At 36.0% G+C, this 27,153-nt stretch overlaps 2 protein-coding genes across 14 annotated transcripts; one reads left to right on the top strand and one right to left on the bottom strand.

Annotated features, from left to right (window-relative positions):
* Positions 1-1,288: 1,288 nt before the first annotated feature.
* Positions 1,289-3,336, top strand: LOC131156309 (uncharacterized). Its single transcript, XM_058109895.1, has 6 exons — positions 1,289-1,394; positions 1,490-1,604; positions 1,934-2,103; positions 2,297-2,576; positions 2,792-2,955; positions 3,045-3,336. The coding sequence occupies exons 1-6, from the start codon at positions 1,313-1,315 to the stop codon at positions 3,200-3,202; spliced, it is 969 nt and encodes a 322-aa protein (XP_057965878.1). The 5' UTR covers positions 1,289-1,312; the 3' UTR covers positions 3,203-3,336.
* LOC131156308 (uncharacterized) lies at positions 2,813-26,906 on the bottom strand. Of its 13 annotated transcripts, XR_009136958.1 has the most exons (16): positions 26,779-26,906; positions 26,650-26,680; positions 26,497-26,564; positions 25,163-25,202; positions 24,914-24,963; positions 24,693-24,821; positions 24,325-24,529; positions 13,935-14,239; positions 13,709-13,837; positions 13,473-13,606; positions 13,262-13,356; positions 12,985-13,076; positions 4,904-5,019; positions 4,673-4,755; positions 4,416-4,516; positions 3,137-3,147 (listed from the first exon to the last, which is right to left on the bottom strand). XR_009136958.1 is itself a non-coding variant. In XM_058109884.1 (15 exons), exons 1-14 carry the CDS (start codon positions 26,791-26,793, stop codon positions 4,450-4,452), a joined length of 1,476 nt encoding a protein of 491 aa, XP_057965867.1. In that variant the 5' UTR covers positions 26,794-26,906; the 3' UTR covers positions 2,813-3,147; positions 4,416-4,449. The 13 variants fall into 13 exon arrangements, 10 of the variants coding, with proteins under 10 accessions (XP_057965867.1, XP_057965872.1, XP_057965873.1 ...); XM_058109884.1 differs by lacking the exon at positions 4,673-4,755 and having other exon boundaries at positions 2,813-3,147; XM_058109889.1 differs by lacking the exon at positions 4,673-4,755 and having other exon boundaries at positions 2,813-3,147; positions 24,693-24,818; positions 24,932-24,963.
* Positions 26,907-27,153: the final 247 nt, after the last annotated feature.

The following is a 27,153-nucleotide window of genomic DNA, read 5'->3' as shown; positions in this document are numbered from 1 at the left end:
CTAGTAGCATATTATGTTTTTTAACCCAGGTCACTCGTCGACAAAGAAAGGGGTAATTCGTCGACGACTGCAGGTCACTCATCGACGATTGGGTGCAATTCGTCAACGATTAACATCAGTCCCTGAATACCAACGACTAGAAAATGGCTAGTTCTTGAGCCAATCAAAGGGGTTTCACACCCAATGATCAGATAACGACTACCTGGGGTTCTTGGCTATAAATATGAGGTATTAGAATGAATTTGACAATCCTTTGGAGCATTATTAGTGAATATTTGATTTGTGCATTCATTCTAGGTATTCATATTTGCTCAAAACTCTCTTGCACCTTATTCTTGTTATAAATCATTTGCTCAAGAGAGTAGTGTGACGGTTTATCTTGTATTATTAGCTCAAGAAGGAGCATTCTATGTAATCTCTATTTTCATTATTGATTGATTGTTGGATTGAAGGTTCTTCGTGAACCACATTGGAAGAGGTTCTTGGTGAACCACATTGTAAGGAGGTTCTTGGTGAACTCCTTGTTGTAGCTCTTGGTGAGCAGTTGGGATTGATTCTCGATTTGTAGAGGCTTCTCCGTCTTGAAAGAAGATTGAATAGTGGATTTGGCAATCTTTGAGTTGGTCTCAAGGTGTAGACGTAGGCTTGGTGCCGAACCCACGTTAAATCTCTGTGTTAAACTCTTCTCCCTCTCATTTACTTTATTTACTTGTATTGTTTACTTTGTAATATATTGTGATATAAATCACTTGTAGCCAAAGATTTATTGTTTTGTAGAAAAATATATCATCCGCGAAAGTTGTCTATTCACCCCCCCTCTAGACACACTCTTGGGCCGAAAAGTGGTATCTAAACTAGTCGCTTGACTTACGACAAGGGAAAGTTTCCCCCTTTTTTTTTTTTTTTCAGTTGCCTTCAAGGCTTCACCATTTCTCTCTAAGCTAGATAATAGAGCTCGTAAAAGAGCATACATTTGAAGGTTTGAATTCAAACCTATAGAGTTTGTATGAGTTTAGAAGAAAATCAATACAAATTTATATAACTATTTATCTAAATCCATTGAGAATTCAAATTATAGGGGCAAATAAATTGCATACTGCTGTTGGGGGTCAGAAAAATTGTGAAATATGAACAATCTCTTTCTTCTGGGTAAAGTAAGGCAAGCGCATTGGGGAGTCGAAGAATGATCCCTTTCCTTTTGCCCTTTCCCACGTTACTTGGGACATTCCTTCAGAATCCTCACCTCAAATATGCATAAATATCAGGAGGACCTCATTCGTCAGACCACACATTTGGTTTGAACCATAATAACATGGACAGTTGCATCATCCCCACCCGCACACCGTCTCCTGCCATCATGAAGAGCTTACCCTTTTCCCACCTAGACTTGGAAGGTACCCTCTCTCTCTCTCTCTCTCTCTCTCTCTCTCTCTCTCGTTTTGAAGGTACCCCAAAAAGCTTTTTCTTGTTTTGATCATTGCTGTTTCAGGGAGAGATGCTCCACCTTGTCATTACATCTTCAAAATCCAATCCTTCTCAACACTTTCAGCAGCCCCAGTAGAGAAGGTCGGTTCAGAAAAGTTTGAAGCAGGGGATTACAAGTGGTATGCTCTCTTATGCCTAGCTTTTTAGATTCCAACTGCTTATTAGTTATGGTGTTTCAGCCTTTGAAGCTGACAAATGGCTACACCCAGCTGGCTACAACCTACAACAGTCTTTTTCTCTCATATGATACAAAAGTAGCATGGCTTGTACAACCAATCAATAGAAACTTCATTCCTCAAGATGACACAATTTTAATTAACATTGAGGGAAATTTCTTTTTTCTGGCTACTGGCGGTGAAGTTTCTGATTTGTTGATCGGCTGCATTTTATGTGGGTGTATTTGTGTTGAAAGTTGAAACCACAGCATCACTAACATCTTCCATGGCAGGAAATTGATTATCTACCCAGAGGGGGACAAGAGCAGCTATGGGCAAAATCATGTCTCTATCTACCTTGCTTTGGTTGACACAAACACTCTCCCGACTGGTTGGGAGGTTAATGTAATTTTCAAACTGTTCGTGTTTAATCATGATGTGGACCAGTATTTCTATAACAAAGGTGGTTTTTTTCAAACTTGTCTCTGTTTTGTTTCGAACTGTTTCTGGAATTTCTGCATCCATTTGCCATGTTGCTACATAGCATACTATACACATGTCATCCTTCGTCCCCCATGGAGTTGAATTTGCAGACATGAAAATGCAATGGCTGACATGTCAGCTTCTTCATTAACACTACCGTTTCCACATTGCAGATGAAAGGGTAACACGTTTTCATGCAATGAAAACCGAACAGGGCTTCCCCAGATTCACCGAACTTCTTACTTTCACCGATCGTTCAAATGGATTTCTTGTAAATGACACTTGCGTCTTTGGGGCAGAGGTGTTTGTTCTCAAACAGACACATAAAGGGGAGTGTTTATCAATGATAAAAACACCTGTTTCTTGTAACTACACTTGGAACATAAAAAATTTTACTGGTTTGATTTGCGATCGATATGAGTCCGAATCATTCCTTGGTGGAGACTGCAAATGGTACCCATACATTTATAAGTCCAGCTAACTCAATGTTTTCCTATATTTGATGTGTAATTCAATTTCACAAACTCATGAGTTAGAATGTCTTGCTAATTTGTTTTCTGCGGGTTGAAATTATATCTATAAAGGTTCAACTTACTGTATGTTTTTCTATTTTTGAGTTGCAGTTTAATATCGTAAGTTATAAATAATGGTATGCAAATTTGTAACAGGAAGATTAGGCTCTACCCTAATGGAAATGGGGAAGGCAAAGGCAATAGCATTTCTTTGTTCCTATGTTTGGACGATTCAATTACTCCCGCTGATACTAAATTGTTCGTGAAATTCAATTTTCACCTAGTTGACCAAATCGGTGAAGAATACCATGAATTTGAAAGTAAGGTCCAGAGCTGCTTATACAAATTCTGGCTTTCCCTTTTGCTAGACCTGTAATATTGAGGTCTTTCTGCTTCTCTTCTTCTGCAGCGGATAATCTTTTCAGTCCTTCCTGCCTGGTTTGGGGCTCCCAGAAGTTCATATCACTGGCTAAACTGAAAGACCCAAAAAAGGGCTTCTTAGCGGGGAACTCCTGCATCATTGAAGCACGGCTAAATTTGCTTGGATCACTAAATGCAGTATCATGAAAAATTTGTCACTGTTGTATTGCTCTAGAATCCAATGACAGATGACTGTGACGTCTAATATGGCAAATGTAGTTTGAATGTAAATGTGATATACATCAAAGCATTTGAATATGATATCCATCAATCAATACTTGGATATACTGCTTCCCTGACCTTTGGTTTGAATGCCACGAAAAAAAAAAAAAACCATTTGTTGTATTTTACTTTCCTTAACCAACTGTTGATAAACTTGTGACTAATTAAATTATTAAACTGAAAAATAATAATTTACAACAGGACTATTCAAGATTGTGCTTCATTTATTGATTTGATCTCAGTACAATTAAATTATTAAATTTTTGTAGCTTTGGCAATGCTGCTTTCTCTAATATCCAATCCGATTGGGTAGCTTTACTAGCTTTTTTTTTTTTTTCTTCATACTGCACTAGCTTCTTTTTGTCCTTTTTTTCCCCTCGTTTTCTTGAGGACTCCTCACCCTCTTTGTAATTCATCTATCATGGTACATTTCTATTTCTATCCACAAAAAATGAAAAAAAGGCAAAGGCCTAAAAAAACTTGTGAAGTTCTGGTGCACAGTAAAAATTATTTCAATTTGGGCCAATAGCATGATTGAGAAAGTACACTTCCATTTCTTTTAAAATGGTAACCACAAGAGTTTCTGAGATGAATGATTCAGCACAAAGCCAATGAACATTGGTCCATCAAAATGGAAAATAAAAATGAATAGTGGAAAACGAAACCGCATGCCAAGCTCATTTGCTAAAAATACTGAATGAAGAGCATATATGCATTCACACCAAGTGCTCGTACATTTGTGTTCCTCAATCTAGAGATAATACAATGCAATCTCCCTCACCGCAGATACACACCTCAAGGTAAAATTGCTACAAACAGAACCAATGCAAGTGCCAATGTGATGTGATTTAAACCTAAACTAGATGATACAAGCAGCCACACTCGTGCCTGTGACCTAGGAAAAACAAATGTGCAAACAAATGAGGATCAGACAGAGAAGCCGCATACATGACTAGTTCTAGTATCTTCATGAAACCCACACAAAACCATTATCACCTAAAGATGGGGGGAAATGAGGTGGATCATTCAAAAAAATATAACCATTATACAATTCAAATGCTAAGATCTGAGGTTCAAAACATGCTAAAAGGTGCCCATCATTTAAAGATGCAAAAATGGAAGGCATTGTGATCTTTACCTTTCCTGGATGAAAGAGAAATTAACGGTGATTGTCAAATCTGGGAGAAATATGCAGATAAAATTATGCATTCATCATTCGCCATGATCTGGACCTCTTTCCTGTCAATAGAATTCATAAACAATGAATTGCACCATTTCAATTAGAATGGCATTAAAAAAAATATCACAACTGCAGCAGTTCAATAGGGATTTGGACATCGTGGCACAGGTGGTAAATGTCTTTTTTTCCCATCAACTGCAAGGAAGAAAAGCTACCTCTTTTTTTCTTAACAAGGATAGGTTCAATTGTGACAGAAGAGATGCAATTCTACTTCCAGTGGAAAGCTCAGGCAAAGTAACTTGAACAAATACACAATTAATGAGTCAAAATCAAATCCTGCTTTCAAAAAATTTACCCGCAGAATATTTTTTTTATCATTTTCCAGAATTGAATTAGAAAAAGGGAATCTAAAAAAATATATCCAAATTATAATCCAGAGTCCATACCATGGAGGGTGAATTCGAATCAAGCTCCCCACTTCAAGGTCAACATCAGTACATGCTCTTGGGTTAAAGATAACTGTCCTCTTCCTTTCTCCACTTTCCCTTCTCATTTGGGGGCTCTGCAGAATCAAGCATGTGCATTCAATAACCTCCCAGGCTTCCACTGTAAAAAGACATCCACATTCTTTTGAAAAGAGGGGGAGGAGCAGATGAAGATGAAGAGGGAGGCAAGGAACAGTCCCAGCCAGCAATTCTCATCCATATTTAGTTGCAAATGGCTATGATCCACATTTTTTTTTAATATAATAACAATAACAAGAACAAAAAGAAAAGGGATTTGTTGCCATGCTTGGAGATTCTTCAACAGCAGACAGATCAACAAAGAGGAGATGCAACAAAAAGAGAATGAAATACAAGAAACATTTCCTCATCTCATAATTACAATCACATACTCCCACTAAAGTAAGACTGAAATAATAAATCCATATAGTTACACATCTGTGCTTTGCACAGATTTATTTTACATACTTTAAAAACTATCATTTTATAATTATTTTATTGCAGTTGTCTTACATATTTACGTGGAGGCGTGAGAAAGTCACAAAATTTTTTTCCAAAAAATTAGATAATTGAATAGATCACTCTTATTCATTAAAAAGAGCAAATTCCATGTTTTTAGCTGTTCAGTTACACATCTTCCACAAATTTAAAAAATTATTAGTTGATACTTTTTTAGTTTAACAATTTTATAAACATTTAGAAGGATATTAAGTTATGAATAAATCAAGGAAAGAGAGATGCTAAGGGTTGTCAAGCAATAGGGAGTTAAGGATAGATACATCTATAGGCCATTATTTATGGCTTGTAGGTATGTAATTCATTTATTTTCTTTAGATTGATGCATGCATTTGAAAGTTGCAATACCTAGTACACAAGGCTCCCACGTCATATTGGGGGTATGAGGGTGGCGTAGTGTAGAAAAAAATTAAGATCACAAGTGTGTGTGTGTGTGTGTTTGTACTTGGAGTCTTGGATTAATGTAGTCACAAATTTTCATATGCCTAATCGAATTTTGACCCCATTCAATAATGAGTTGACTTGGGTAAATTCAGTCAAAATTTTCTTATATTTTATTCTTTTAAAAAAAAATTACAATGACCTTTAACTTTTAATGAGCAGCTTTTGAAATACTGAAAAATCATAAAAAATTTAACTCATGCTCACCAATTTGTGTAAATGTTGTTTATAAATACAATGTATGCACAAAAGAATTATAATACTTGAACTTCAAACATCTTGCATGAGAGAATTTTAGAGCCAAAATTTTCACTTATTTTGTCAGCGCCACAAAGTACATTATACAATATGATTAAATTTATAATTTCTGGAGAAAATATACTATGATACTATAAGAGTTACTTAAATTTTCACATATTTTCTGCATAGTAGTTTCCTATTTCCCAAACTTGTTTTAGAACACTTCTCATCAAATTACTATATATTTTTATTAACTGAAAGGTCGCAAATGAACCTATGGTACTCTTTATATATTAAAAAAACATAATTAAATATTTACTTTCTAACTTAAGAAATTAATCACTGAGATTTCATCCACAAATATTGTACAGGAAATATACAATTCTTAAGTACTCAAACTCATTTATTGTAACAAATTGAAGAAGATAATTATGAATTAAGATTCATTTAACTGAATTGTATGTTAATTATATGTATTTAACAACAGCATCATTTATTACCTATTTTTTTAAAGACAATAAAAGAAGGTATATTAGATTGAAAGAGAGAAATTACAAACTGAGGGGACAAGAAGCCCACCCAAACAAAATAAAAAACAGAAAAAGCAAAAAAGAAAACAAAGAAAAAAACAAAAAAGACAATAATCAGAAAAAAACAATTAACCATGGAAACCCCTTTTCAAGTAATTCGCTGAGCACTTCAGAGCTCCCATTGATCCTTCTTCCCTTTGAATTTACCCCCAATAAAATGCAATTCCACTCCTGCAGCATCACTCTTTTCAAATCCTATTTATCCAATATCTCTTGGGCTACCAAATCCTTCCTAGGAATCACCACCTCTGGTATAGGTACAATACATCAATTGCACTGCATTTTTTTCTCCAACCCCTTATTATCAAAAAAAGACCCCCCCTCCAATCCTTCCCACTCTTTTTGTCAGTAAAAAGGAAAAAGAAAACAATGTTTTTAAAAGAAAAAAAAAACTATGTACTTAGAAGTCAAAAAATTAGGTGAATTACTTTTATGACAATGTATACATCAACTTTATACTGTATACTAACATCCCTTTGGTTAAAGATGTTGGAACAGAAGAAAAGAAAAAACACAGAAGAAAAAATACTGAAAAATGCCTCTTTAATTTACTGATTTGATGAAGAAATTACATATATAAAAAGCTACATTGCTGCAGCACTTTTTCCTGGATTTTTTGAGATCCTTTTCTATTTTTTCACTACTTAAAAATGACTGGGATAAGGCCACTATTTATAGGGCAGAGTACAAGGGGAATAGATGGGAGATTTTAATATTCTAGGGACTTAACAACTCATTAAATAAACCTAGAAACAAGGCAAAGTATATGGCAAGTTCCTAGACAAAATAACTCACTCCTGTGCTATTAATGGATGACAGCTGTATTCCACTTTGAAAAACTGAACAGAAATTTGAATAAGAATCACATTGGCTGCAACTTGCTGACTGAATAATTTTATTGCTGAATGTTCGGCTGACTGTAAGCTGAGTTGTCTACTGACTTTTCAACTAAATAACTTAATAACTAACTTCAGTATGTTCATGGCTTTCTCACAAATTCCCCTCTAAAGCTGTGATTCCTAACATGTCTCTGAACTTCAAAAACTTCTTAGTAGTAATGGGTTTTGTCAGCATGTCTGCTGGTTGTTCATTAGTGCTGATGAATTCTAGCTGAATTTCTTCCTTCTGCACAAGGTCATGAATAAAGTGATGGCTGACCTCAATATGGTTTGTGCTGGCATGAAAAACTGGGTTCTTAGTTAGAGCTATTGCTGACATATTATCACAATAAATGGTTATAGGACCCTCTTGCCTTAGCCCTAAGTCACTAAGTAATTTCCTCAGCCAAACTCCTTTACAAGCAGCCTCTGTTGCTGAAATATATTCTGCTTCAACAGATGACAAGGCAACAGTGTTTTGCTTTCTTGAACACCATGAAATGGTGCCATTTCCAAGACACAAAACATATGCCGATGTGCTGTTTCGATCATCAACTGATCCGGCCCAATCACTGTCAGTGAAACCAGTCAAAACAAACTCAGAATCTTTGCTGTACCTAATAAACAGAAGCTTTTCTCCCTTCTGATCAAACTTGTCCTTATTAAAAGCTTTGTTGAGTGAGTAGGCTAGACAACCAAACACTTTCATATGGCTAACATTTGGTTTTTACCCACTCCAAGCCTCACAGGGAGTTTTATTCTTCATTGATTTTGTTGGTGACCTATTTAAGATATAAACAGTAGTATGTACAGCTTTAGCCCAAAGAGAATTAGGAAGTCTTTTACCTTTTAACATGCTCCGAGCCATTTCGACAATGGTCTAGCTCTTTCTTTCAGCAACTCCATTCTGCTGAGGGCTTCTACTCACTATTAGTTGCCTTTGAATGCCTTCCTTCTTGCAATAATTAATGCACAGGTGATATATGAATTCACCTCCACAATCAGTTCTTAAGGTCTTCATTTTCAGCTCACTTTGCCTTTCAACGAGAGATTTGAACACTAGAAATATTGAGAAGGCATATGATTTTTGCTGAATAAAATACAACCATATCATTCTAGTAAAATCATCTACAAAAAGGATGAAATACCTTTTGTTTCCAAGAGATGGCGTTTTTGTGGGACCAAATATATGCGCATGAACAAACTCCAAAGGAGCTTTGGCCCTCCAACAAGTTTTGGGGAAAGGAAGGTGTTGCAACTTCCCGTAATTACAGCATTCACAAACTCCTTCAATTTGATTTATTTGGGGAAGACCACGAACCATATCCTTTTTCTTGAGAAGTTGCAATCCCTTATGATTTAAATGCTCATATCTGAGAAGCCATAGTTGAGATTCGTCTGAAATTTCACTCTTCAAAGCCACTGAACTTGTGTAGTTGATGGAGAGTGGAAAAACCTTGTTTCGAGTTATCTCAACTTTAGCCATCAGTGAGTTCTTCTTATTGTCTATGATTCTGCATTCATTTCCTTCGAAATGGACTTGATATCCTTTTTGAATTAACTGCTCCACACTTAAGAGATTGTGAGCAAGACTTGGGACATAAAGAACATCATGGATTAATTTTTGCTCACCTGATATGGACCGCACTGCTATTACTCATTTTCCTTCAACTTTTACAAATTTCCCATCACCAAGAATAACGAAATTTGAAGCATTTTCATCAATTTCAACAAATAACTCACAGTTACCTGTCATATGACTGCTATAGCCGCTGTCAAGGTACCAAACCTTGTTGTCGTTGCTTTCAGCATTGAGACAAGCGAGAAACACTTGCTCTTCATCATTTTCCTTGCTGAAATTTGCTTTTGAACTTTCATTCTTCTTGTGCAACAATCCCAGTCTGAATGGTTTGGAATGCAGCACCTTTTACACGTTAAATAGCATTCAGCTGAGGTGTGATTTGACTTCTTGCATATGATGCAATTCTGTCCTTGATTGCTGGACCTTTGAGGCTGAAAATTCCTGCCTCTGCCACGGCTTCTTCCACAACCACAGGACTAATTATTTGGTCTCTTTGAGACTGGTCTTGTTGCTGAAAATTTCCATTCCTTTCTTGATTTTTCCAGTTCAAATTGAGGTTTGATTGAAAAGCCTGCTCCAAGGGCTGACCTGAAGATCTTTTAATTCTTTTCTCATGTGATTCTAAAGAACCACAGAGGTCAAACATAGTCATAATTGAGAGGTCTTTTGATTCTTCAATTGCTGCAGCTACATGATCAAATTTTGGTGGTAAACTTTAGAAAATTTTTTCAACAATCTTTTTTTATTCTATCCAATCACCATAAGCTTTGATTTGGTTGATTATTTCAGCAACCCGGGAGAAAAAATCTTTGATGCTTTCAGAATCTTTCATTGCCAAGCAATCAAAGTTCTTCCAAAGAGATTGTAGTCGGATTGAGACTACTTCATTGTTTCCTTAAAATTCCATCGGACTACTTTATTGTTTCCTTGAAATTCCTTCCACAGTGTTTCCCATGCGTCTTTAGCCTTTTGAATGCCAAAAATGCGGGGATAGATGGTCTTGCTGATCCTGATGAAGATAACTCAAAGCAAGAGCATTCTTTTTTATTTTTTCTTTGTTCTGGGCAGATCTCTGAGATGAGGTTGCTGTGCTTGTGTTTGTAGAGGATGAATCATCATTTGCTGAAGTTGAATCATCATACCCTTCCTCAAGATTCTCCCATAAGTCTTGTGCAATGAAGAAAATTTTTATTTGATCAGCCCAGTACCCATAATTTTCTCCTTCGAAAATGGGTACTTGGTTTTGAGAATAATTGAACATAGTTCTAGCAGAGGAAGAGGTGCTGGACGACATGGCTCTGATACCAAATTTTGTTGGAACAGAAGAATAGAAAAAATAGAAAAAACAGAGAAGAAAAAATACTGAAAAATGCCTCTTTAATTTACTGACTTGATGAAGAAATTATATATATAAAAAGCTATAGTGCTGCAGCCCTTTTTGCTCGATTTTTTGAGATTCTTTTCTATTTTTCCACTACTTAAAAATGACTGGGATGAGGCCACTATTTATAAGGCAGAGTACATGGGGAATAGATGGGAAATTTTAATATTCTAGGGACTTAACAACTCATTAAATAAACCTAGAAACAAGGCAAAGAATATGACAAGTTCCTACACAAAATAACTCACTCCTGTGCTATTAATGGATGACAGTTGTATTCCACTTTGAAAAAATGAACAGCACTTTGAATAAGAATCACACTGGCTGCAACTTGCTGACAGAATAATTTTATTGCTGAATGTTCTGCTAACTGTAAGCTGAGTTGTCTGCTGACTTTTCAACTAAATAACTGAATTAACTAACTTCAGTAGGTTCACAGCTTTCTCACAAAAGATACCCATTCATGCTAGAGTCATTACAATTATTCAACTAAATTATGAAAGGTCCCCAAGTTCATTGCAGGATTCAGAAACATGACCATATTGTTCCCCAATCTCATCCAACAGAAAACCCCCATCACATTCGAACTCACTGATGTCATCATTGTCATTATCTGAAAAATTTCCTCATTTTCTTTGCTAGTTCCATTACTTCCTCTATCCTTCATCTTATCAAGTCCATCTTCCACAATACTCAAATCGCTTGCAGAATTTCTCAAAAGCTTTGACTTTATCTCACCGGAATACTCTCTTTGAATTATATACTTTCCTCATTTCTACACCCATAAGAGCAGCCTTCCAACGAGCGTAAACCTTTGGGCCCTTAAATTTTTTAAAATTAAAATCTTAATATCAGATTTTGTATCAAAACCAAAATCAACAACTAATCTGACACTTCAATAAATATCATCATTTTCTCCCAGATCAGTTTTTGAGAACAAGCTAAAGTCTTCCAGATAACACACTGCTGCTGTGTTTGGGAACATGGATTTTAGACCTTGGATTTGCATTTGGGTGCATTGGACAAATTCTAACACCATTTTATATTACATCTTAACCAAATCCAAGCCTCTCCAGAATATTTATCCACTCTATATTTTTCTTGTATAATTGGAGAGGCCTTGGATTTTGTTAACAATTATCTGACTGCTTCCGTCACCCTTTTCTGGTTTCTGTGAATTTTGGCCAGGGGAATGGACCTGATGACTAATGGGATCAGATATGAGATGAGCCTGGCCACGCATACCCTCACAATGGACATTTTTAGAAGCAAGGCCCAACTGAGAAAACCCCTGTTGAGAAGAATCCTCTTTAGGACCCATAGAAAGGCCCAAAGAATAATTAATTAAACCTTGAGCCCATTCTATTAGTGAACCAATTTTAATAAGAAAAAAAAAACCTCCTTTCTCACATACCTAGCCCAAGTCCAAGATGAGGACCAGCTGATCCAGCCCAGCCTTTGTGCCCTCATCTTCCCGACAGCCTCATCGATGCTCGCAGCAACCACTGGAGCCCTATGCATTTTTGCCTTTTGGATGTTCTCCTACGGGCATGATGTGAAGTTGTCTGGAACAGTCACTCCGGAATCCTGCAATCGCATTTCTCCCCAACACTGAAAACACAAATGATCTGATTTCAAATGACTTACATCGCCTTTGCCTGATTTACCTTTCAGCAGCACCATACTGCAAGACCTGGGATGTGAAAAGCTTGCTGAACCAGCTTCTTCTAGAACAAGACGAAACTCCTTCGTGAACTCACAGAACTCATATGCAAATATTTGCCATCCATACCTTTTATACCTCCAGGAAAACCAAAGAGTTCTTCCCTTTCTCCCTCAGCCATAGCTCCAAAAGCTTCCCCACCCTCGTCCACCTAATTTCCAACCAACATAGATGACTTCTCTTATGAGCGTTTCTAAATCCCCTTTCCAGCTGAATGAAGGTGGATAAGCCATCAGCAACCCAAAAAGTTACCTCCTTTGAGAGTTTAACAGACTGATTTCGAGAGATGTTGTTCTCGAACACACGCAAAAAAGGGGTCTCCCCTTCCTTCTCCAAACTCAGATCACCGATCACCTTAACATCTGCTATTCACGCAACCATGGTTGATTTCAATAAGAATAAGAGATTCGTTTCGCGAGAGATAGAGAGACCCATTTTGATGTTTACTACCTATATTTATTACATAAATTTATTATATACTGAACTATACACAAAAATATATATTAAAGAAACCTCAAAACTTCTAGCTGTAGAAGTATCCTCAGCGAACTGAAAAGGTTTTTTCGATTTGGTAAACTATAAATTAGAAATTTTTGCTGATACAAGACAAATAACTTGAGGCTGCATGAGCAAAATTCAGGAAATACTCAAATTGATATTCAAAGCAATATACCTCTTCATTTTCTTTAAAAGAACATAGACAAACAGTGACCTTTCCATCCAAGTACTTTGACAGGATTTTCAAATCAATGCAGCTTGCCTCATCTGAAATGGTAAGGGAATTAGACAAGTCAAATATAAGCCCTTACACAAACATAGGAACAAAAAAAACTCATTTTCTTATCTGTGTGCTCAATTATGAAAGCATTTTGAATTCGCACATGCTTTGAATCACTCCCTGAATAAATTAAAGTTTAAAAGACAATATATATATATATATATGCTTTAACCATTTGGACTAATTCCTGCTTGCAACTTCCTTGAAAAATCCATTTCTCTTCCCCTTTCATTCTGCATGACTTGCTGCAATTGCCCATACAATCCCCTGCAAAACTTGGCGGCACAAAAGAACACCTCATTGAGAACATTATTTTTCATTTGGATTCTAAATTACAAAATCCATGATCTGTTTACAAGAGGAAAGCCTCTAGTTTCAGTTACCCTGATAATTTATGTGCTGCAACAGGAAGCCCCTCATCATTCACTTGAGCGGCACTCAAAACTTCATGAAACCGATCTGCCATTGTTTGCCTTTCAATTTCTGGGATAACAAGCTTTAGATTTTGATTATAGGTCTGGATAGGAGATTGAAAAGCTATGTAAGGATATAGTTGGGAATACTTCAGGAGATAATTTTGAATGGATGTTGCTGTTAAAGATAATAAACAGAGAGAAACCTCTTCATCGCTTGAAGTTCCATCGCCCATCAGCTCAGGGGGGTCTTCATCATCAGTGTTTCTGTCTCCCAATGATAATATACTTTTCTTACCAGCAAGCTGTACCCTATTTCCTTTAGTTCTATTATCCTGCAGCAAGAAAAAGTCGAATAACAAGAGCAGTAAAGATAGGAAGATTTTATTGGCGAAATAAGAAAAAGAAGCTTTTTAGAACTACTGTTCATACACCAGTCTTATCCTGAAGACCATCCAGAAGTTCGGTCATTGAATTATTGGCCAATCCATGTCCAGAAGTGTCTACTTCAGCAGGCATTCCATTAATCTCTGAATATGTCGTTCTTTCTCCCTGAAAATCTTCCAGGAGTTCAGACATTGAATGTTCCGCAGTCCAAAGTGCAACAGCTTCTTGAGGCACATGTTGATCCTTGCAACAGAAGTCCCTTTCATCCTTCAAGATAGAAGACAAAAAGAATCCTTCCTTGGGTAACTGAAAACGGAATGAAAATTTGGGCTTGGCCTTGCCCTTCCCACCTGCACTGATTAATCATCAAATGCCATACAGATCTATAATCTGAGAAACCATCAGACAGAGCTTTTTATATACATAGAAAAGAAGATTTATTAAAAAGAAAGCAGAAAACAAAAGGGAGGACAAGGCATCTTCCCAATACACAAATCAGAAGGGAGGCTGGAACTGCTCCAAAAAAGCAGAAACAAAAATCACATCAAAGCAGCTCTTTGATCACGCTGCAAATCACCGAAAGGAATACACCCAAATGCACCAAAAGAACATGCCCAAGAGTATGCTAGGAACACAACCCTATCTATTCCAAAATAATGGAGGAAGAGTGAACTTATCCAAAAAAATCCTTTCATTTCTCTCCAGCCAAAGTGCCAAATGAATACAAAAGCAAAGCACACTTCCACGCCCCAAACCCACAAATTATATACTCTAAAAACCTTCCATGTTCTGAGGGGACACCCTCACCTCGGCAAAAATATCAAACAAATTACCCGAAAGCCACCAAGCAATCTCGCAATGGAGAAGAGGAGTGCAGTGTTTTCTTGTGATGACTTGAACATGATGCACATGCCTGGACTACAAGATTTATTAGGTCTCACCTGCAACAGATCATTAGTATTAACTCCATTAAAAATCAAAGTCCAGGTGAAGGGCTTAATTTTTAGAAGGAATGTTGCCTGCCAAATAATTCTGTCTAGAGAGGAAGTAGGAGGAGAGGGATCTTTCAACAAATACATCAGAAAAGATTTAAAAGAAAAATGTCCGAAACCATCCACTGTCCAAATTCTTTCATCTGCTCTCACGTGAGGAGTCAGGAGTGAAAGGAGAACCTCCAAGAGATGAGCTAATTCCTCCCTTCCTGTCATTAAGATTTCTAAGGAACTGAAATCCCAAGATAGAACCCCATCCAAAGAACAAACTTAAGGAACATGGGTATTATGAAGATAAGAAACCCTATGAAGGCAAGGAAAAGAAGTAACCTTCCCAACCCAAGTATCCACCCACAAATAAAAAGATGCACCATCTCTACTTTTATAAGAAGCAAGGGGCAAAACAAGTGAGAAGCCTCAAGAGTTGAACTTGCAACTTCCAAGGGCTTGCATGTGTAGTATAATTAGCTCCTCTAGCACTCCACCCATCCAAATGAACACCATACTTACTCCTAATAGCTTTGTGTCTAAAGCCCAAATTTTCGAGATCCTAACCATGGTTTTAAAAGCCCATATGGCTGGTCCAAACCGGCCGGATTGGAACTGGTCAGGGTCCCGACTCAGGTTACACCCTAAACTTGAAAATCAGTCAAATTGAAGTCAAACCTGTTCAAAACTAGGCAACATGGCGAGACTAGGCCAAACTCGGTGGACCAGCCTAGTTGACCCAGTTTGTTCACATTTGCACCAAAAAATGTTGAATTGTGCATTGGCCACTAGAAGGATGGGAGGATTTTAACCTGAGTCTTTGAGAAAGGAAGAGGTATGCTTTGTCAAGCAGGTTCCTTCTGTCTAGTGAAGGAATCACACCAATAATATGTGTGTGTGTGTGTGTGTGTGTTTGTATTGTTTTTTTTTTTAATAAGAAAAAAAGTAAATAATATTAGCAAGGCATCAAGAGGATGCCAACTCATAGCACAAAACATTAACCACTCCGTAGAGTGTCGCAAAAATCAAGAATTACAGAATGATCATTAACAATTTTCCCACTAAGCCAGCTAGTGACAGCAGCAATCCGTTAGTCTTTGCAAGTCTGAAGCAAAGTAGTTGAATCTTTGAAGGCTCTCTTATTTCTTTCTTTCCAAACACACTAAATGGTGGCAAGAAGGATGAGGTTCCAAGCCTTTCACTTCTCCTTGGTGGCTCTGATGCCTTTCCAAGCCCGAATCTCCCCTCCAAATGAATATGCCGTAGCCTGCTGCTGCCCAGTCAAGGAAAGAGCCAAATTCCACATGTTCCTTGTCTGTGACTATAAGCCCTCTTTTCTGCAGATAGTCAAGGGTTAAAATATTTCCATGTACGGACTCCCAAACAAAAAAGGCAACTTCTGAAGGGGCTGCCGTCCTCCAAATGTGAATCCAAGGGGAGTTGTTGCAATTTGCTCCCAACGTGTGTTTTTGTGTGTGTGTGTGTGTATAAAAGCTTCTTCACATGATAAAAAGTTCTCTCCCTCAATCACGAATGTTCTTTTACTTTTATAATATGAACACAATTATAATAATATATATTTCAAGAATATTTGATGAATAACAGGATAAGTTCCATAAATTGTCCAAATATGTCTTTTAATTTTTTTTGCTATGATTTTATTAATGGGTGTTGTGAACATTGTTTGCATTTTTTTTTTTTTGATAATAAAAGAAGGTATATTAGATACAGAAAGAGGAGTTACAACAAAACAGGACAAGAAGTCCACAACATAAAAATAAAATAAATAAATGAAAAAAATAAAAAATAAAAAAGAACAATTAACAGGGAACCCCCTCTTCAATCCTATTCCTTCATAATTACCCAAACACTTCAAGTTAGCTAATTCCATTTGACCCTTTTTAGCTCTGTTTTTACTTACACCCATCAAAATTCAATGCATTTCCACTAGCATCACAAAATTTTAAGTGCAATTTATCCATGACATCTTGAACTTCTAGTGTTGGTAAAACACCGTCCTTGCACTACAAATCATTAACCAAACTGTCATTTTCAAATATAAAGACCCCCTCCAATCCTTCCAAAGGGGATGGATGTACATAAGATAAGTCCCCTAGAATGTCATTGGAATTGGAAACATATGCATATTGTTCCCTAATTTCATCCAATAGTTAAACCCCATCACAATCAAACTCATTAATACCATCGCTTTCATTATTTGGTAAATCCCCCATTTCATTACCTCCTTTCCTTTGCTAACCACACAAGAGTTGCCCATCTTCTTAGCACTTCTGTCTTCTGCAATAACTCTCTTTTTAAATTCCTCTTTAAAATCTTTGGCACTACCTCACCAACGTGCTTTCTATTTTCTTTGGACAATTTTTCATTTCCGCACCCATCTGTGCAGTTTTCTGATAAGTATAAACCTTGGGACCTTTTGATCCCTATGCCTTAAGGTCTGAGGCATCAGATATCCTGTCCAAAATACCATCAACTTCATAAAACTTTGCTGCAGCATCCTCCTGCCCTCTGCAAATCTACAATCTTTAATCACTTTTAACACTTTTAGTTATTTCCTTTTTGTCATCAAGAGACTTTTCCGAGCTGCCAGCTTCCTGTAACAACTCCACGTTATGATATGTTCCACATGAATCTTGGGGAACAAGAGAGAGATTTTGACCTTTGTTTACAAATGGGTGAAAATCCTTCTTCCCTATATTTTCTACCTACTTATTGGGGCTAGAGTATTGAACATTTTGGGCCTACCGACTATGATTGGCCTGATCATCCTTCCCTTACGATGAACATCCCAAATAGGGCCTTGGATACAATGGGCCTATTCAATTAATAAGCCTATTTTATATAGAAATGAGGCTCCTCATTTTTCCATTAACTTGCCCAGGTCCAATACAATAACTAATTAACCCAGCCCAGAACTTTTACCTTCCTCTTCCCCTACCATAGCCCTAGCAGCCTCATTTGGAATTGCACCATCAACTGAATCCCTAGCTACCATTGCAATATCAGCAAGCCCGACTGCCTGAGCAATACGAACACGCGTCTTTGACCGGAGATCTTCTAGCGTCGGCTCCCCTACAACCTTTGACCTAGGCTCAACCCCACATTGGATGCACACATCATCTTTTCATTCACAGCAACCTGCTTTCCTTGTTGGAACTAGCTTTCATAGCCTTCTCCTTCACCTGCCTTCCCTTTGAACACCACTTGACTCCACGATATGGGCACAAAAGGGTTCTCCACACTCGCGCCTCACGATAGAAACCCAAACTCTTTGGCTAGTTGGCAAAACTTACTTGCAAAGTTGCACGAGCCAACCCCTTTTGCGTCACCAAGAATAAACACGCATAAAATCTTACCATCCCAACCCAACCCTAACTCCGAAAACTTCCCCATTCTAGTCCACTTAATTGACATCCAATATAGCACATTCCCAATCCCTAACCAACCAAACGAAATCTGGAAGACCATTGGCAAACTAGAGAACTGCCTCTTTTGGAAGTTTAATCCATCTAGTTCGAGAGGGATTTTTCTCGATCACGAACAAAATTTGGATATCTCCTACCTTGTCCAATCTCAAGTTGAAGGTCTTCCCTTCAATATGAATCGTGAGCTTAGACATCTCTTGCTACATCCAAAGCCATATGGAGATTTGTGATATAGAGAAAGAGAGAAGAAGTCATTTCACCCAGTGAACATTTTTTGCATATAAATTATACATCTCATCTAAATTTTTTCAATTTTTTAAAATTGTAATTAGCTAACAGATGATTATGAGTCTATAATCACATATTTGAAATATTATTTTAATTATTATTATTCTATATAATGCTTATTTAACCAGTGCAACCACTGGTTTAACTCACTGTCTAACCAACCAATGGCTTCACCAGGTCAGTAACTGATCCAAGTACTAAAACCATGACCCAACCCTCCTTTTGCTTTAGGCCGACTAACAACCTTCCAACTAGCCAAATGATATCTCCTCCCATCCTCTAATCAACCAAAAGAAATCCCACGCAATTTTTTGAATTCTATCTCTTGTAACTACTGGATTCCTAACAAAGACAAAAAATAAAAATGAATACAAGAAAGGTGCAAAAAGAGATTGTGATGATATAAGATCTCTTCCAAACCTCAAGATGCTTGCCCACTCTTTAAATGCTGGATCTCAAAAGGAAACTGACCTAAGATTACCACCTAAAGGGCGATCTAAATAAGACAAAGGCCAAGCCAATTCCCACAACCAGCAATCCTACTGAATCACTAGGGCCCCCTATGAGTCAAATTAGTCCCTCCAAACCCACTCTGACCCAATATTTAGTCTCCAAACAAGGCATAGCTCAAAAATCCACAGCAACAAATGCACTTTAGGAAATTTTTCTAGCCTCAACTTCAAAGAAAAAATGGTATCATCAACAAATTGTAACTGGGAGATCTCCAACCCTCTACCATGGCCCTGAATAATCTCCCACTCCCAAGCATGCATCACCAATCTACTTAACACATCAATTGCTATAGCGAACAGAAAAGTCTAAAGGGAATCACCTCGCTTTTATACATATAGAAATCCAACCAACTCAATTGAGTAACAAAACAAGTAATAAGCCCACAAGATGCACTAAACCAAACTTTAGGTTTCCCTTCTACAATTATAGACATATAATGCGATGTAGATTTCTCCTTAATCATGGATCTAAAAGGAGACTTGCCAGCATCTTAATCCTTAAAAAGCTCTATAATCTCCTTTATATATATACCTTGATCATGCACACTTCTCCAGAATCTAGCTCCAACTGCAATTAAGTTTTTATAGCTTTGAGCCTTAAACAAGCACTGCAATCACCTTTCTTTGCTAACATTCCCTTACCCTATGTTTTGTTTGTCCTATTCATAGGAATGGATTAGTTGTAATAGGTTAGTTACAATTAGTTTTACAAAAAAGTTAAGTTGTTACTAATAAGAAAATGACAATGTAAAACATTTTGAGTCCATAATAAGGAATAGACAGGAAATAACTATTCTCAAATTTCACATGGGAATGTCTGCTCCTTACTATTCCCAAATTTCACCAAGGTAATTTCTATTCCTTTCTTACAACATATTGAATGAAAAAATTAGGAATATACAAGGAATAACTATTTTCTGTACTCTAACTTTTACATTATATTCCATTTTATTCCAAAAAATAACTATTCCACAAATCAAAAGTAATGTAAGATTTATATCTTCTTTCAATAAAACTTCTCTCTTTCTATGGTGATAAGTAAAGAGATCTGTAATAAAGTAGAACAAAGGGGCTGCTAAACAACAAAAATCTCTTCCAATTGATTTTTCGAAGGTTCAACAAACTTCTTTCTTTATGCACCAGCTGTTTTTTTGTTAAAATTAGCTATTTTCTTGCAAAATGGCAGTTTCTCTCCCTAATATCCCCCAAACCTCCCTTATTCTCTCATGAAGACTACCCCATGGCATTCGGTTAAGATCAAAGCTTAGACCTTCAACCTGCAGCCAGACAAAGTGAGGGGAATCTTCTTTTGTTCATTGTCAAACACAATCAAAATCGCAACAGATGCTACAAAATGGTTTTTTGATGGGTTGTCGATTTTTGGTTGGTTGGGAAGGGTTTTTCAATTGGGTAGCATGTGGTATTGGGCGTCGATTCATCTAACAAAGGTGGGGAAGTTTCTGCCTTTCAAGGGTTGCAGTGGAAAGGGAAGTGGTATTCGGTTTTGTCCTTCATGGCTCTGAGGATGATGGATGATGAATCTTTGAAATGAGCTCCATGACTTGGATAGGGATCTACATCATTGGTGGCAAAGATGGAGGTACTTAGCAAGATGACCTTTTATGGAGTCAGGTGGCAGCAGCAGTGAAAAACCTTGAAGGTGAAGGATGTAAAGTAGCAATCTGCCATGGAGGCAGGGGGTGGATGTAAAGAAAGACAGATTTGTTCATGATGTGATGGTAAGCTGAATTTGAAGGATCCTAGGCATTCAGCTCCAGAATCCATTGTTCTTGTTCAGAGATGATGTCTACTGTTGAGGGGTAGGGTTTCAGCTGGGGTCACAAAGGTGGTAGAGGCGGCAAGGGGAGGATGAGGAAATGATAGTCAGACCTCCAAATCCAACTCTTTCCACACCTATATCCAACTTCTAATTTTATGTATTTTTTCTAAATAGCAACATTAAGCTTGTACATTGCAAAATTTTCCGATAAATTATTCAATTAGCCATTTACAAGCATCATTCATGGAACCATAAATTGTGGAACTTGGCCATATCCATGGTCAAGCAGAAGTGGATCACTAAAGCTAAGATGGAGGACGAGGAAGCAAGAGAGTACTCTCACACATTCCCCTTGCTATTTTTTGGGCAGTGTGGAGGGAAAGGAACAAAAAAAGCCTTCAAAGAAACTATTTCTCCTATTCAGGCTGTCATAGACTGTTGGATTGTATGAACTCTGGCTGGCATTCTGGGCTGGTTGGGAGGGACTCCTTTGTAATCCTTGGTTTTCATCATACTTGGGAGGCATCCCCTTGATGCCCCTTCTTAATATTATTTATCTTTGCTGACAAATAAAAAAGGTAGTCATTTACAAATTATCATATAACACATCACTTCTATGTTGTGAACATAATTGTCAGATTAGGATATAAATTGTAAATTGAAATCATTATTTTGGAAATCAAGAATCGTAAATCAAATTAATAGGCACAAATTCTAGAAGTTAGTGATAAATTATATGTATGTATAATGTATGTATATGGCTATGTATTTTTTTTTTCTTTTGTATGTCTATGCGTGTAAGACAAACAAAATACATTTAAAAAATTAAGCCTAAAATCCAGCAACTTTCTTGAGTTTTCTGAAAATGACACTTCACCCCTTGTGTTCTCAAAAACTACCAAAGAACCCCCTGAGTTTTAATTTTATTAACAAAATGAACCTTCCATTAGTTGATTGTTAGTCAATCATCATGTATATGTGAAAAAAAAAAAAAAAAATTTAGCCATAATAAAATATCACCTATTTAATAAATTAAATTGAAACAATTGGATGATATATTGTCTTCAAAACTAACTAAGCGACTAGAAGACCTAATTGATTCTCAAATTAACTAGTTTATCCGGTCCAATCACTTAGATCAACCAATTGACATCATCATAACAAAAAATATATATTATTATTTTAAATTTTTTTGAAAAATATAGAAAAATAAACTTACTAATAAATCATTTAAATATCTATTAATTATACCAATTGACATCATCATAACAAAAAATATATATTATTATTTTAAATTTTTTTGAAAAATATAGAAAAATAAACTTACTAATAAATCATTTAAATATCTATTAATTATAATACTACAAAATGCTGATTAGACACTATTTTCATAAAAGTTTAATGACAAAACACATCATAAAACAAATAAAACTTAGTTCAATATATTTAAATTCAAGTAACTTATCAAACGTAGTGTTAAAAAAAGATTAAATAAAATTTCAAAATTCATTCTTTATAAATTAAAATTATAAGATGAGATGTTAGTTCTTCTGTGTGTAAAATATGAATGCTAAATGGATAAAGAAAACTTAAATTTATATTAATTGATTGACCATTGTTTGAGACTATACACCTGCTTTTTCCTAATTTTATTCAAGTTGTTATGTTATTAAATTTGGTATTCAACCAAACCCAAAAAGCAAGCCACAAATTGACCAACCGTCTATATGAATCAGTTATTTTAAACTATATTTTATTTGTTAAAGATATATTTAGTCATTTAATTTTCATGAAATGTATATAGCAAATATTTTTCAATAATATAATTATTTAAGTATTTTTTCTGAATTATTTGTACTATTTATTTTTCATAATTTTTAATTTTTAAAAATAATAATTTAATTATGTTGTCATGCTTATGTCAACTGAATTACCCGGTTTAGTCGCTGGGTGTTCAATTCACTTATAAATTTAATTTTCAAAATATGTTTTAATTAACTGATCAAATCTTCCGACTTAATTTATTAAATTAATGTAATTTTCTTAATTTATCTTATCAAAATTGAGTTGATAGTAAATATTAAGGATAAAATTTAATTTTTTCACTACACTTAATAGTTGGCTAATGGTCAAGTAACGAAAAATTCATTTTGTCAATAAAATTAAACCTCAAGGGGTTTTGTGGTAGTTTTCAAAAACTCAGGGGTGGAGTGTCATTTTTTGAATACGGGGGGATGTTGCTGAATTTTACCCAAAAATTAAATATGTTGATTGACATGGAATGGTCACGTGCTTGATTTACATGTGATATAAAAACATGCATAACTATTGAAATATGAAAAAACATAGTATTTATTATAAAGTTAAAATACTGAAACAATTCGCCTTTAAGATTTAAATTTTTTTTTCAAAAATAAAGACGACTTCATAGCCAAACATTTCTAGCTTCCAAATAAACTATTGCAACAATCAAATAAATGGAGATCTCATGGGATTTCAAGCTCTTCAGAAAAAGTTTAAGAACCCTATAATTTTAAAATAGATCAAAGAAAAAAAAAAAACGGTAATGGTTTAGTGTTATAGGTACCATAAGCCATTAGAAAAGAAAGGCTTGTTGTATTGAATGCAATTTTTTTTGTGGATTTTTAAAAATACGCATTTGACTAGGATCCAATTGGATCAAGGTGTAACCTATGATTGCTTAATGAAATGTCAATCATAAGATTTGAGTCGAGATTCATGGTCAATTCGTGCTAACTTTGATAAGCCTACAAGATTCAGATTTTTGAGCTAGAGAATAGAATTGAGTCGTGCAATTACAATTGAGAACAGTTTCAACTTTTTAGCCTGCTTTACTCTCTATTTTATAACTATCTTAAATTGGATGTTGTAATCCGTCAATGCCTAATTGGTGTTATTCACTGTTTATGTGTCTCTCTAGACTTCACCTCAGACTAGCCACACATGCAGGGGAGTGTTGAGACTTGATATGAATTGTTGGCCCACAATTTAACATCTTAAGCTGTAGATGAAGTGGTGACTTAACAGCAGAACTGTATTTATGATTTAGCCAGACTAAGTTCCAGAAAAATATTTAGGAATAAAAAAAAATAACATATAGAAAACAAATAATTGAATCACTAATCTGAAAATAGAAAATGACTAAGAAAAAATTACGCTCTATCACAGATGAAACTTAAATACATATCTAGCCCATTACTGAACGCCGGTCCCAACGAGAAGGGACCTAGGAGTACAAGTTTGGAATCTGGATATGATCCCAGCTTCCAGAATTTTTGCCTGAAGTGGACATTCTTAGAATGTACTTGACAATGAATGTGTATTGCACATATCTTTTAAAAATAGATGCATGCAGACATGGAAACAACCAGAAAAGTGCCTAGCATCCATTAAAGAATGAAAGAATACCTTTACAGAATGTGTTTGCTTTAAAATTGGCAACATGCGAAGAGCAACACTCTGCACTGTCATTCAAACACATTAGTGCCTCAGCTTCCTTAGTAGCTTCAGACCATGAGCAAGATCGTTTGTCACTTCCAAAGCTAGGAGGATTAGCTTTCTGTAACCCTTTACAGCCAGAAATGTTTGAAAATTTTGACGGAACATTATTCCCCTTTTCCAACAAGTAACAAGATAATGTCAACTTCTTGCAATAAGGAACAAAGTCAAAGTGGAACCTTGGTATACATTTACTAAGGCAAGGATACAAATAGCAAAACTACCTAAGGATAACCATATTATTACCATCTGGAGAATAACCAAATCCTAGCGCATACCTCATCATCAGAGATCATCTCTTCATCTGAGTTAGTTGTAAATGACTTCTTTGAAAAGCAGACAAAGTTTCCCTCAGTGTTGAAGATGGGCATTTTAGTTTCACCGTCACAACTGAAACCAGTTTGCTTCTAGTAATAATAATGTGACAGGAATTGCTCAGTACACTTAGCTGTTTTCTGGTTGAAAGAGAAAATAATGACTCAAGCATAATTACACCTGCCTCATTTGATGAACTCACAGTTTTCCCCATATGATTTACTTTTTGGGTGCCTGCACCAAAAATATACTAGTGTTACAATGATCAATCATGATGATGGAAAGAGAAGTAAAAGCACTGGTATCTGCAGCATTAACTTTGCTGTCGAGCACAATGAACACATGCATTTTCAACACATATGCATGTTTAGTAAGGTACACATGAAGAAAAGTGCTCAATCAAATCAAATGAGGGTTTAGTATTGTTGGGTACCTCTTAGCATCTCAAGCTGGGATTGAATATGCAATACTCCCTATCAAAGTACTACAACAATTAGAGCTGATTATAAATATACCTACGTAGGCTGCAAAATATAGAGACATACATCATACATACATACATACATACATACATACATACATACATATATATAAAAGACAAACGCGCGCACAGAACCCCAAATGGCATTGTGTCATGATCCCACATCGGATGTGTACTAGAAAGATCTTGGACTTATAAGGATGGTTTGGACTCCAACTATGTGAGAGGTCTTTTATAGGACAAACTTGTGAGACCAATGAGTCAAAACAGACAATATCTCACTAGAGATGGACCCAAGACCATTACATTTGATATCAAAACCACTCTAAGAGTACTAACATGTAGGTGGATCCTACACAGAGATGTAAGCCACTCTAACGAGGGCGTTAGAGATCGAACGTAAGAGCATGTTAAGATCCCACATCAGACGTGTACTAGGGAGATCTTTGGCTCATAAGAATGGTTTAGGCTCCAACTTTGTGAGATGTCTTTCATAGGACAAACCCATGAGGCTAGTTGGGCCCAAGACCGCTACACATTGCCTTTGAACTATTTGGGTCCACTGGTCACATGAAGTCTATCAATTAACATGAATTTTGCAACGCAACTATGGGGATGCTTGGTACCACTTGTTTTCTTTCTTCGAGCAATATATATGCAAGAAATTGATTATGATAATGCATTTGTTATACGGCTAGTTTTCTTTTTCAATTGCTTTCACAAAAATTGAAAATTAGACATTATGGTTTTTAGTTGTTTCGGCAACCTTGTTGTCACAAACTCACAATGCTTTAATTCTTGAACCCATTTACATAAAATTTTATATATATTTTTTTTCAAGAAAAAAGAGTTTACTATGTTGCAATTGTCATGTATAATAGAATTGTTTCTAGAGCACTAAAAAGCGAGTTTGGAATATTTAACAAAATAACTATAATAATTTACATCTTTGTAATAGTACTTTTACTCACTGTTCTTTTGTCATATCATTACTTTAATCGTATATATATTTTTATTGTTATTTGATTCAAGGACAAAATGACTATTTGTTCACTTAGCTTTTTAATTTAGTTTTAAAAATATTAACCAGGTTGCTAGTTTTTTTATTTTTAGTTTCTATTTCTAATTCTTAATTTTCATTTCTGAATTTCGTTACATAATACCAAACAGCTTCTTAAGTTATTTGAAATTGTTTACCCTGAAAAATTATGTTAAAAAATCAACATAATAAACAGAAACATCAATATAATAAAACCATAATAACTAGAACGCTAGCCAGTAGAAACCTTCTCCCCGGTCGGTCCACCTAAAGAAACGCAATTTTCTGACCCATCGCCATCCAATTCTTCCTCATCTGCCACAATAGAAAGCGGAAGCTAATCTCTCTTACATACATATATGAATAGATAGTTAGAGAGAGGGGAGGGCGTAATGTTTACCGGAAATTCCCTGATCAGAATGTGGATGTTTCTGAAAAGAATTGAATTGAAAGAACAAATTACTGCGTTTGAAATTACTCAGAGATGAAAACAGTGGGAATGGAAGAAAACTTGGAAAGGCGGCCTCACCGGAAACGCGATCATTGGGGACGCGAAGAAAGCGCTTCAACCTTCAACCTTAGCCTTCAGCCTTAAGCCTTAACCCCACCTCTCTGTGGTTCCGCTTCACTCTCTGTCTGAACAATCCCAAGCCCAGAGACGATGAAGCGGAGATGGACCAGATGGTAATGTTTCTTGGATTGGGCCTGAGCCTGGCCCTGGGCCTCGTACCCAAGCCCGTTTCCAATTCATAGCCCTCTGGCCCGAACATCATCTTCTTTTTATTTCTTTTTTATAAAAAGACTTGCAAACAAACCATCTACGTTCTATACTACTGATTTTTAAAATAAAAAAATAAATTAAAAAATGGCAGAATTCAATGTGCATTTTTATTTCAATACCCTC

Source organism: Malania oleifera, chromosome 5 (assembly GCF_029873635.1).
Source record: "Malania oleifera isolate guangnan ecotype guangnan chromosome 5, ASM2987363v1, whole genome shotgun sequence".
Taxonomy (NCBI): domain Eukaryota; kingdom Viridiplantae; phylum Streptophyta; class Magnoliopsida; order Santalales; family Ximeniaceae; genus Malania; species Malania oleifera.
This window is presented reverse-complemented; position numbering and strand designations above follow the sequence as displayed.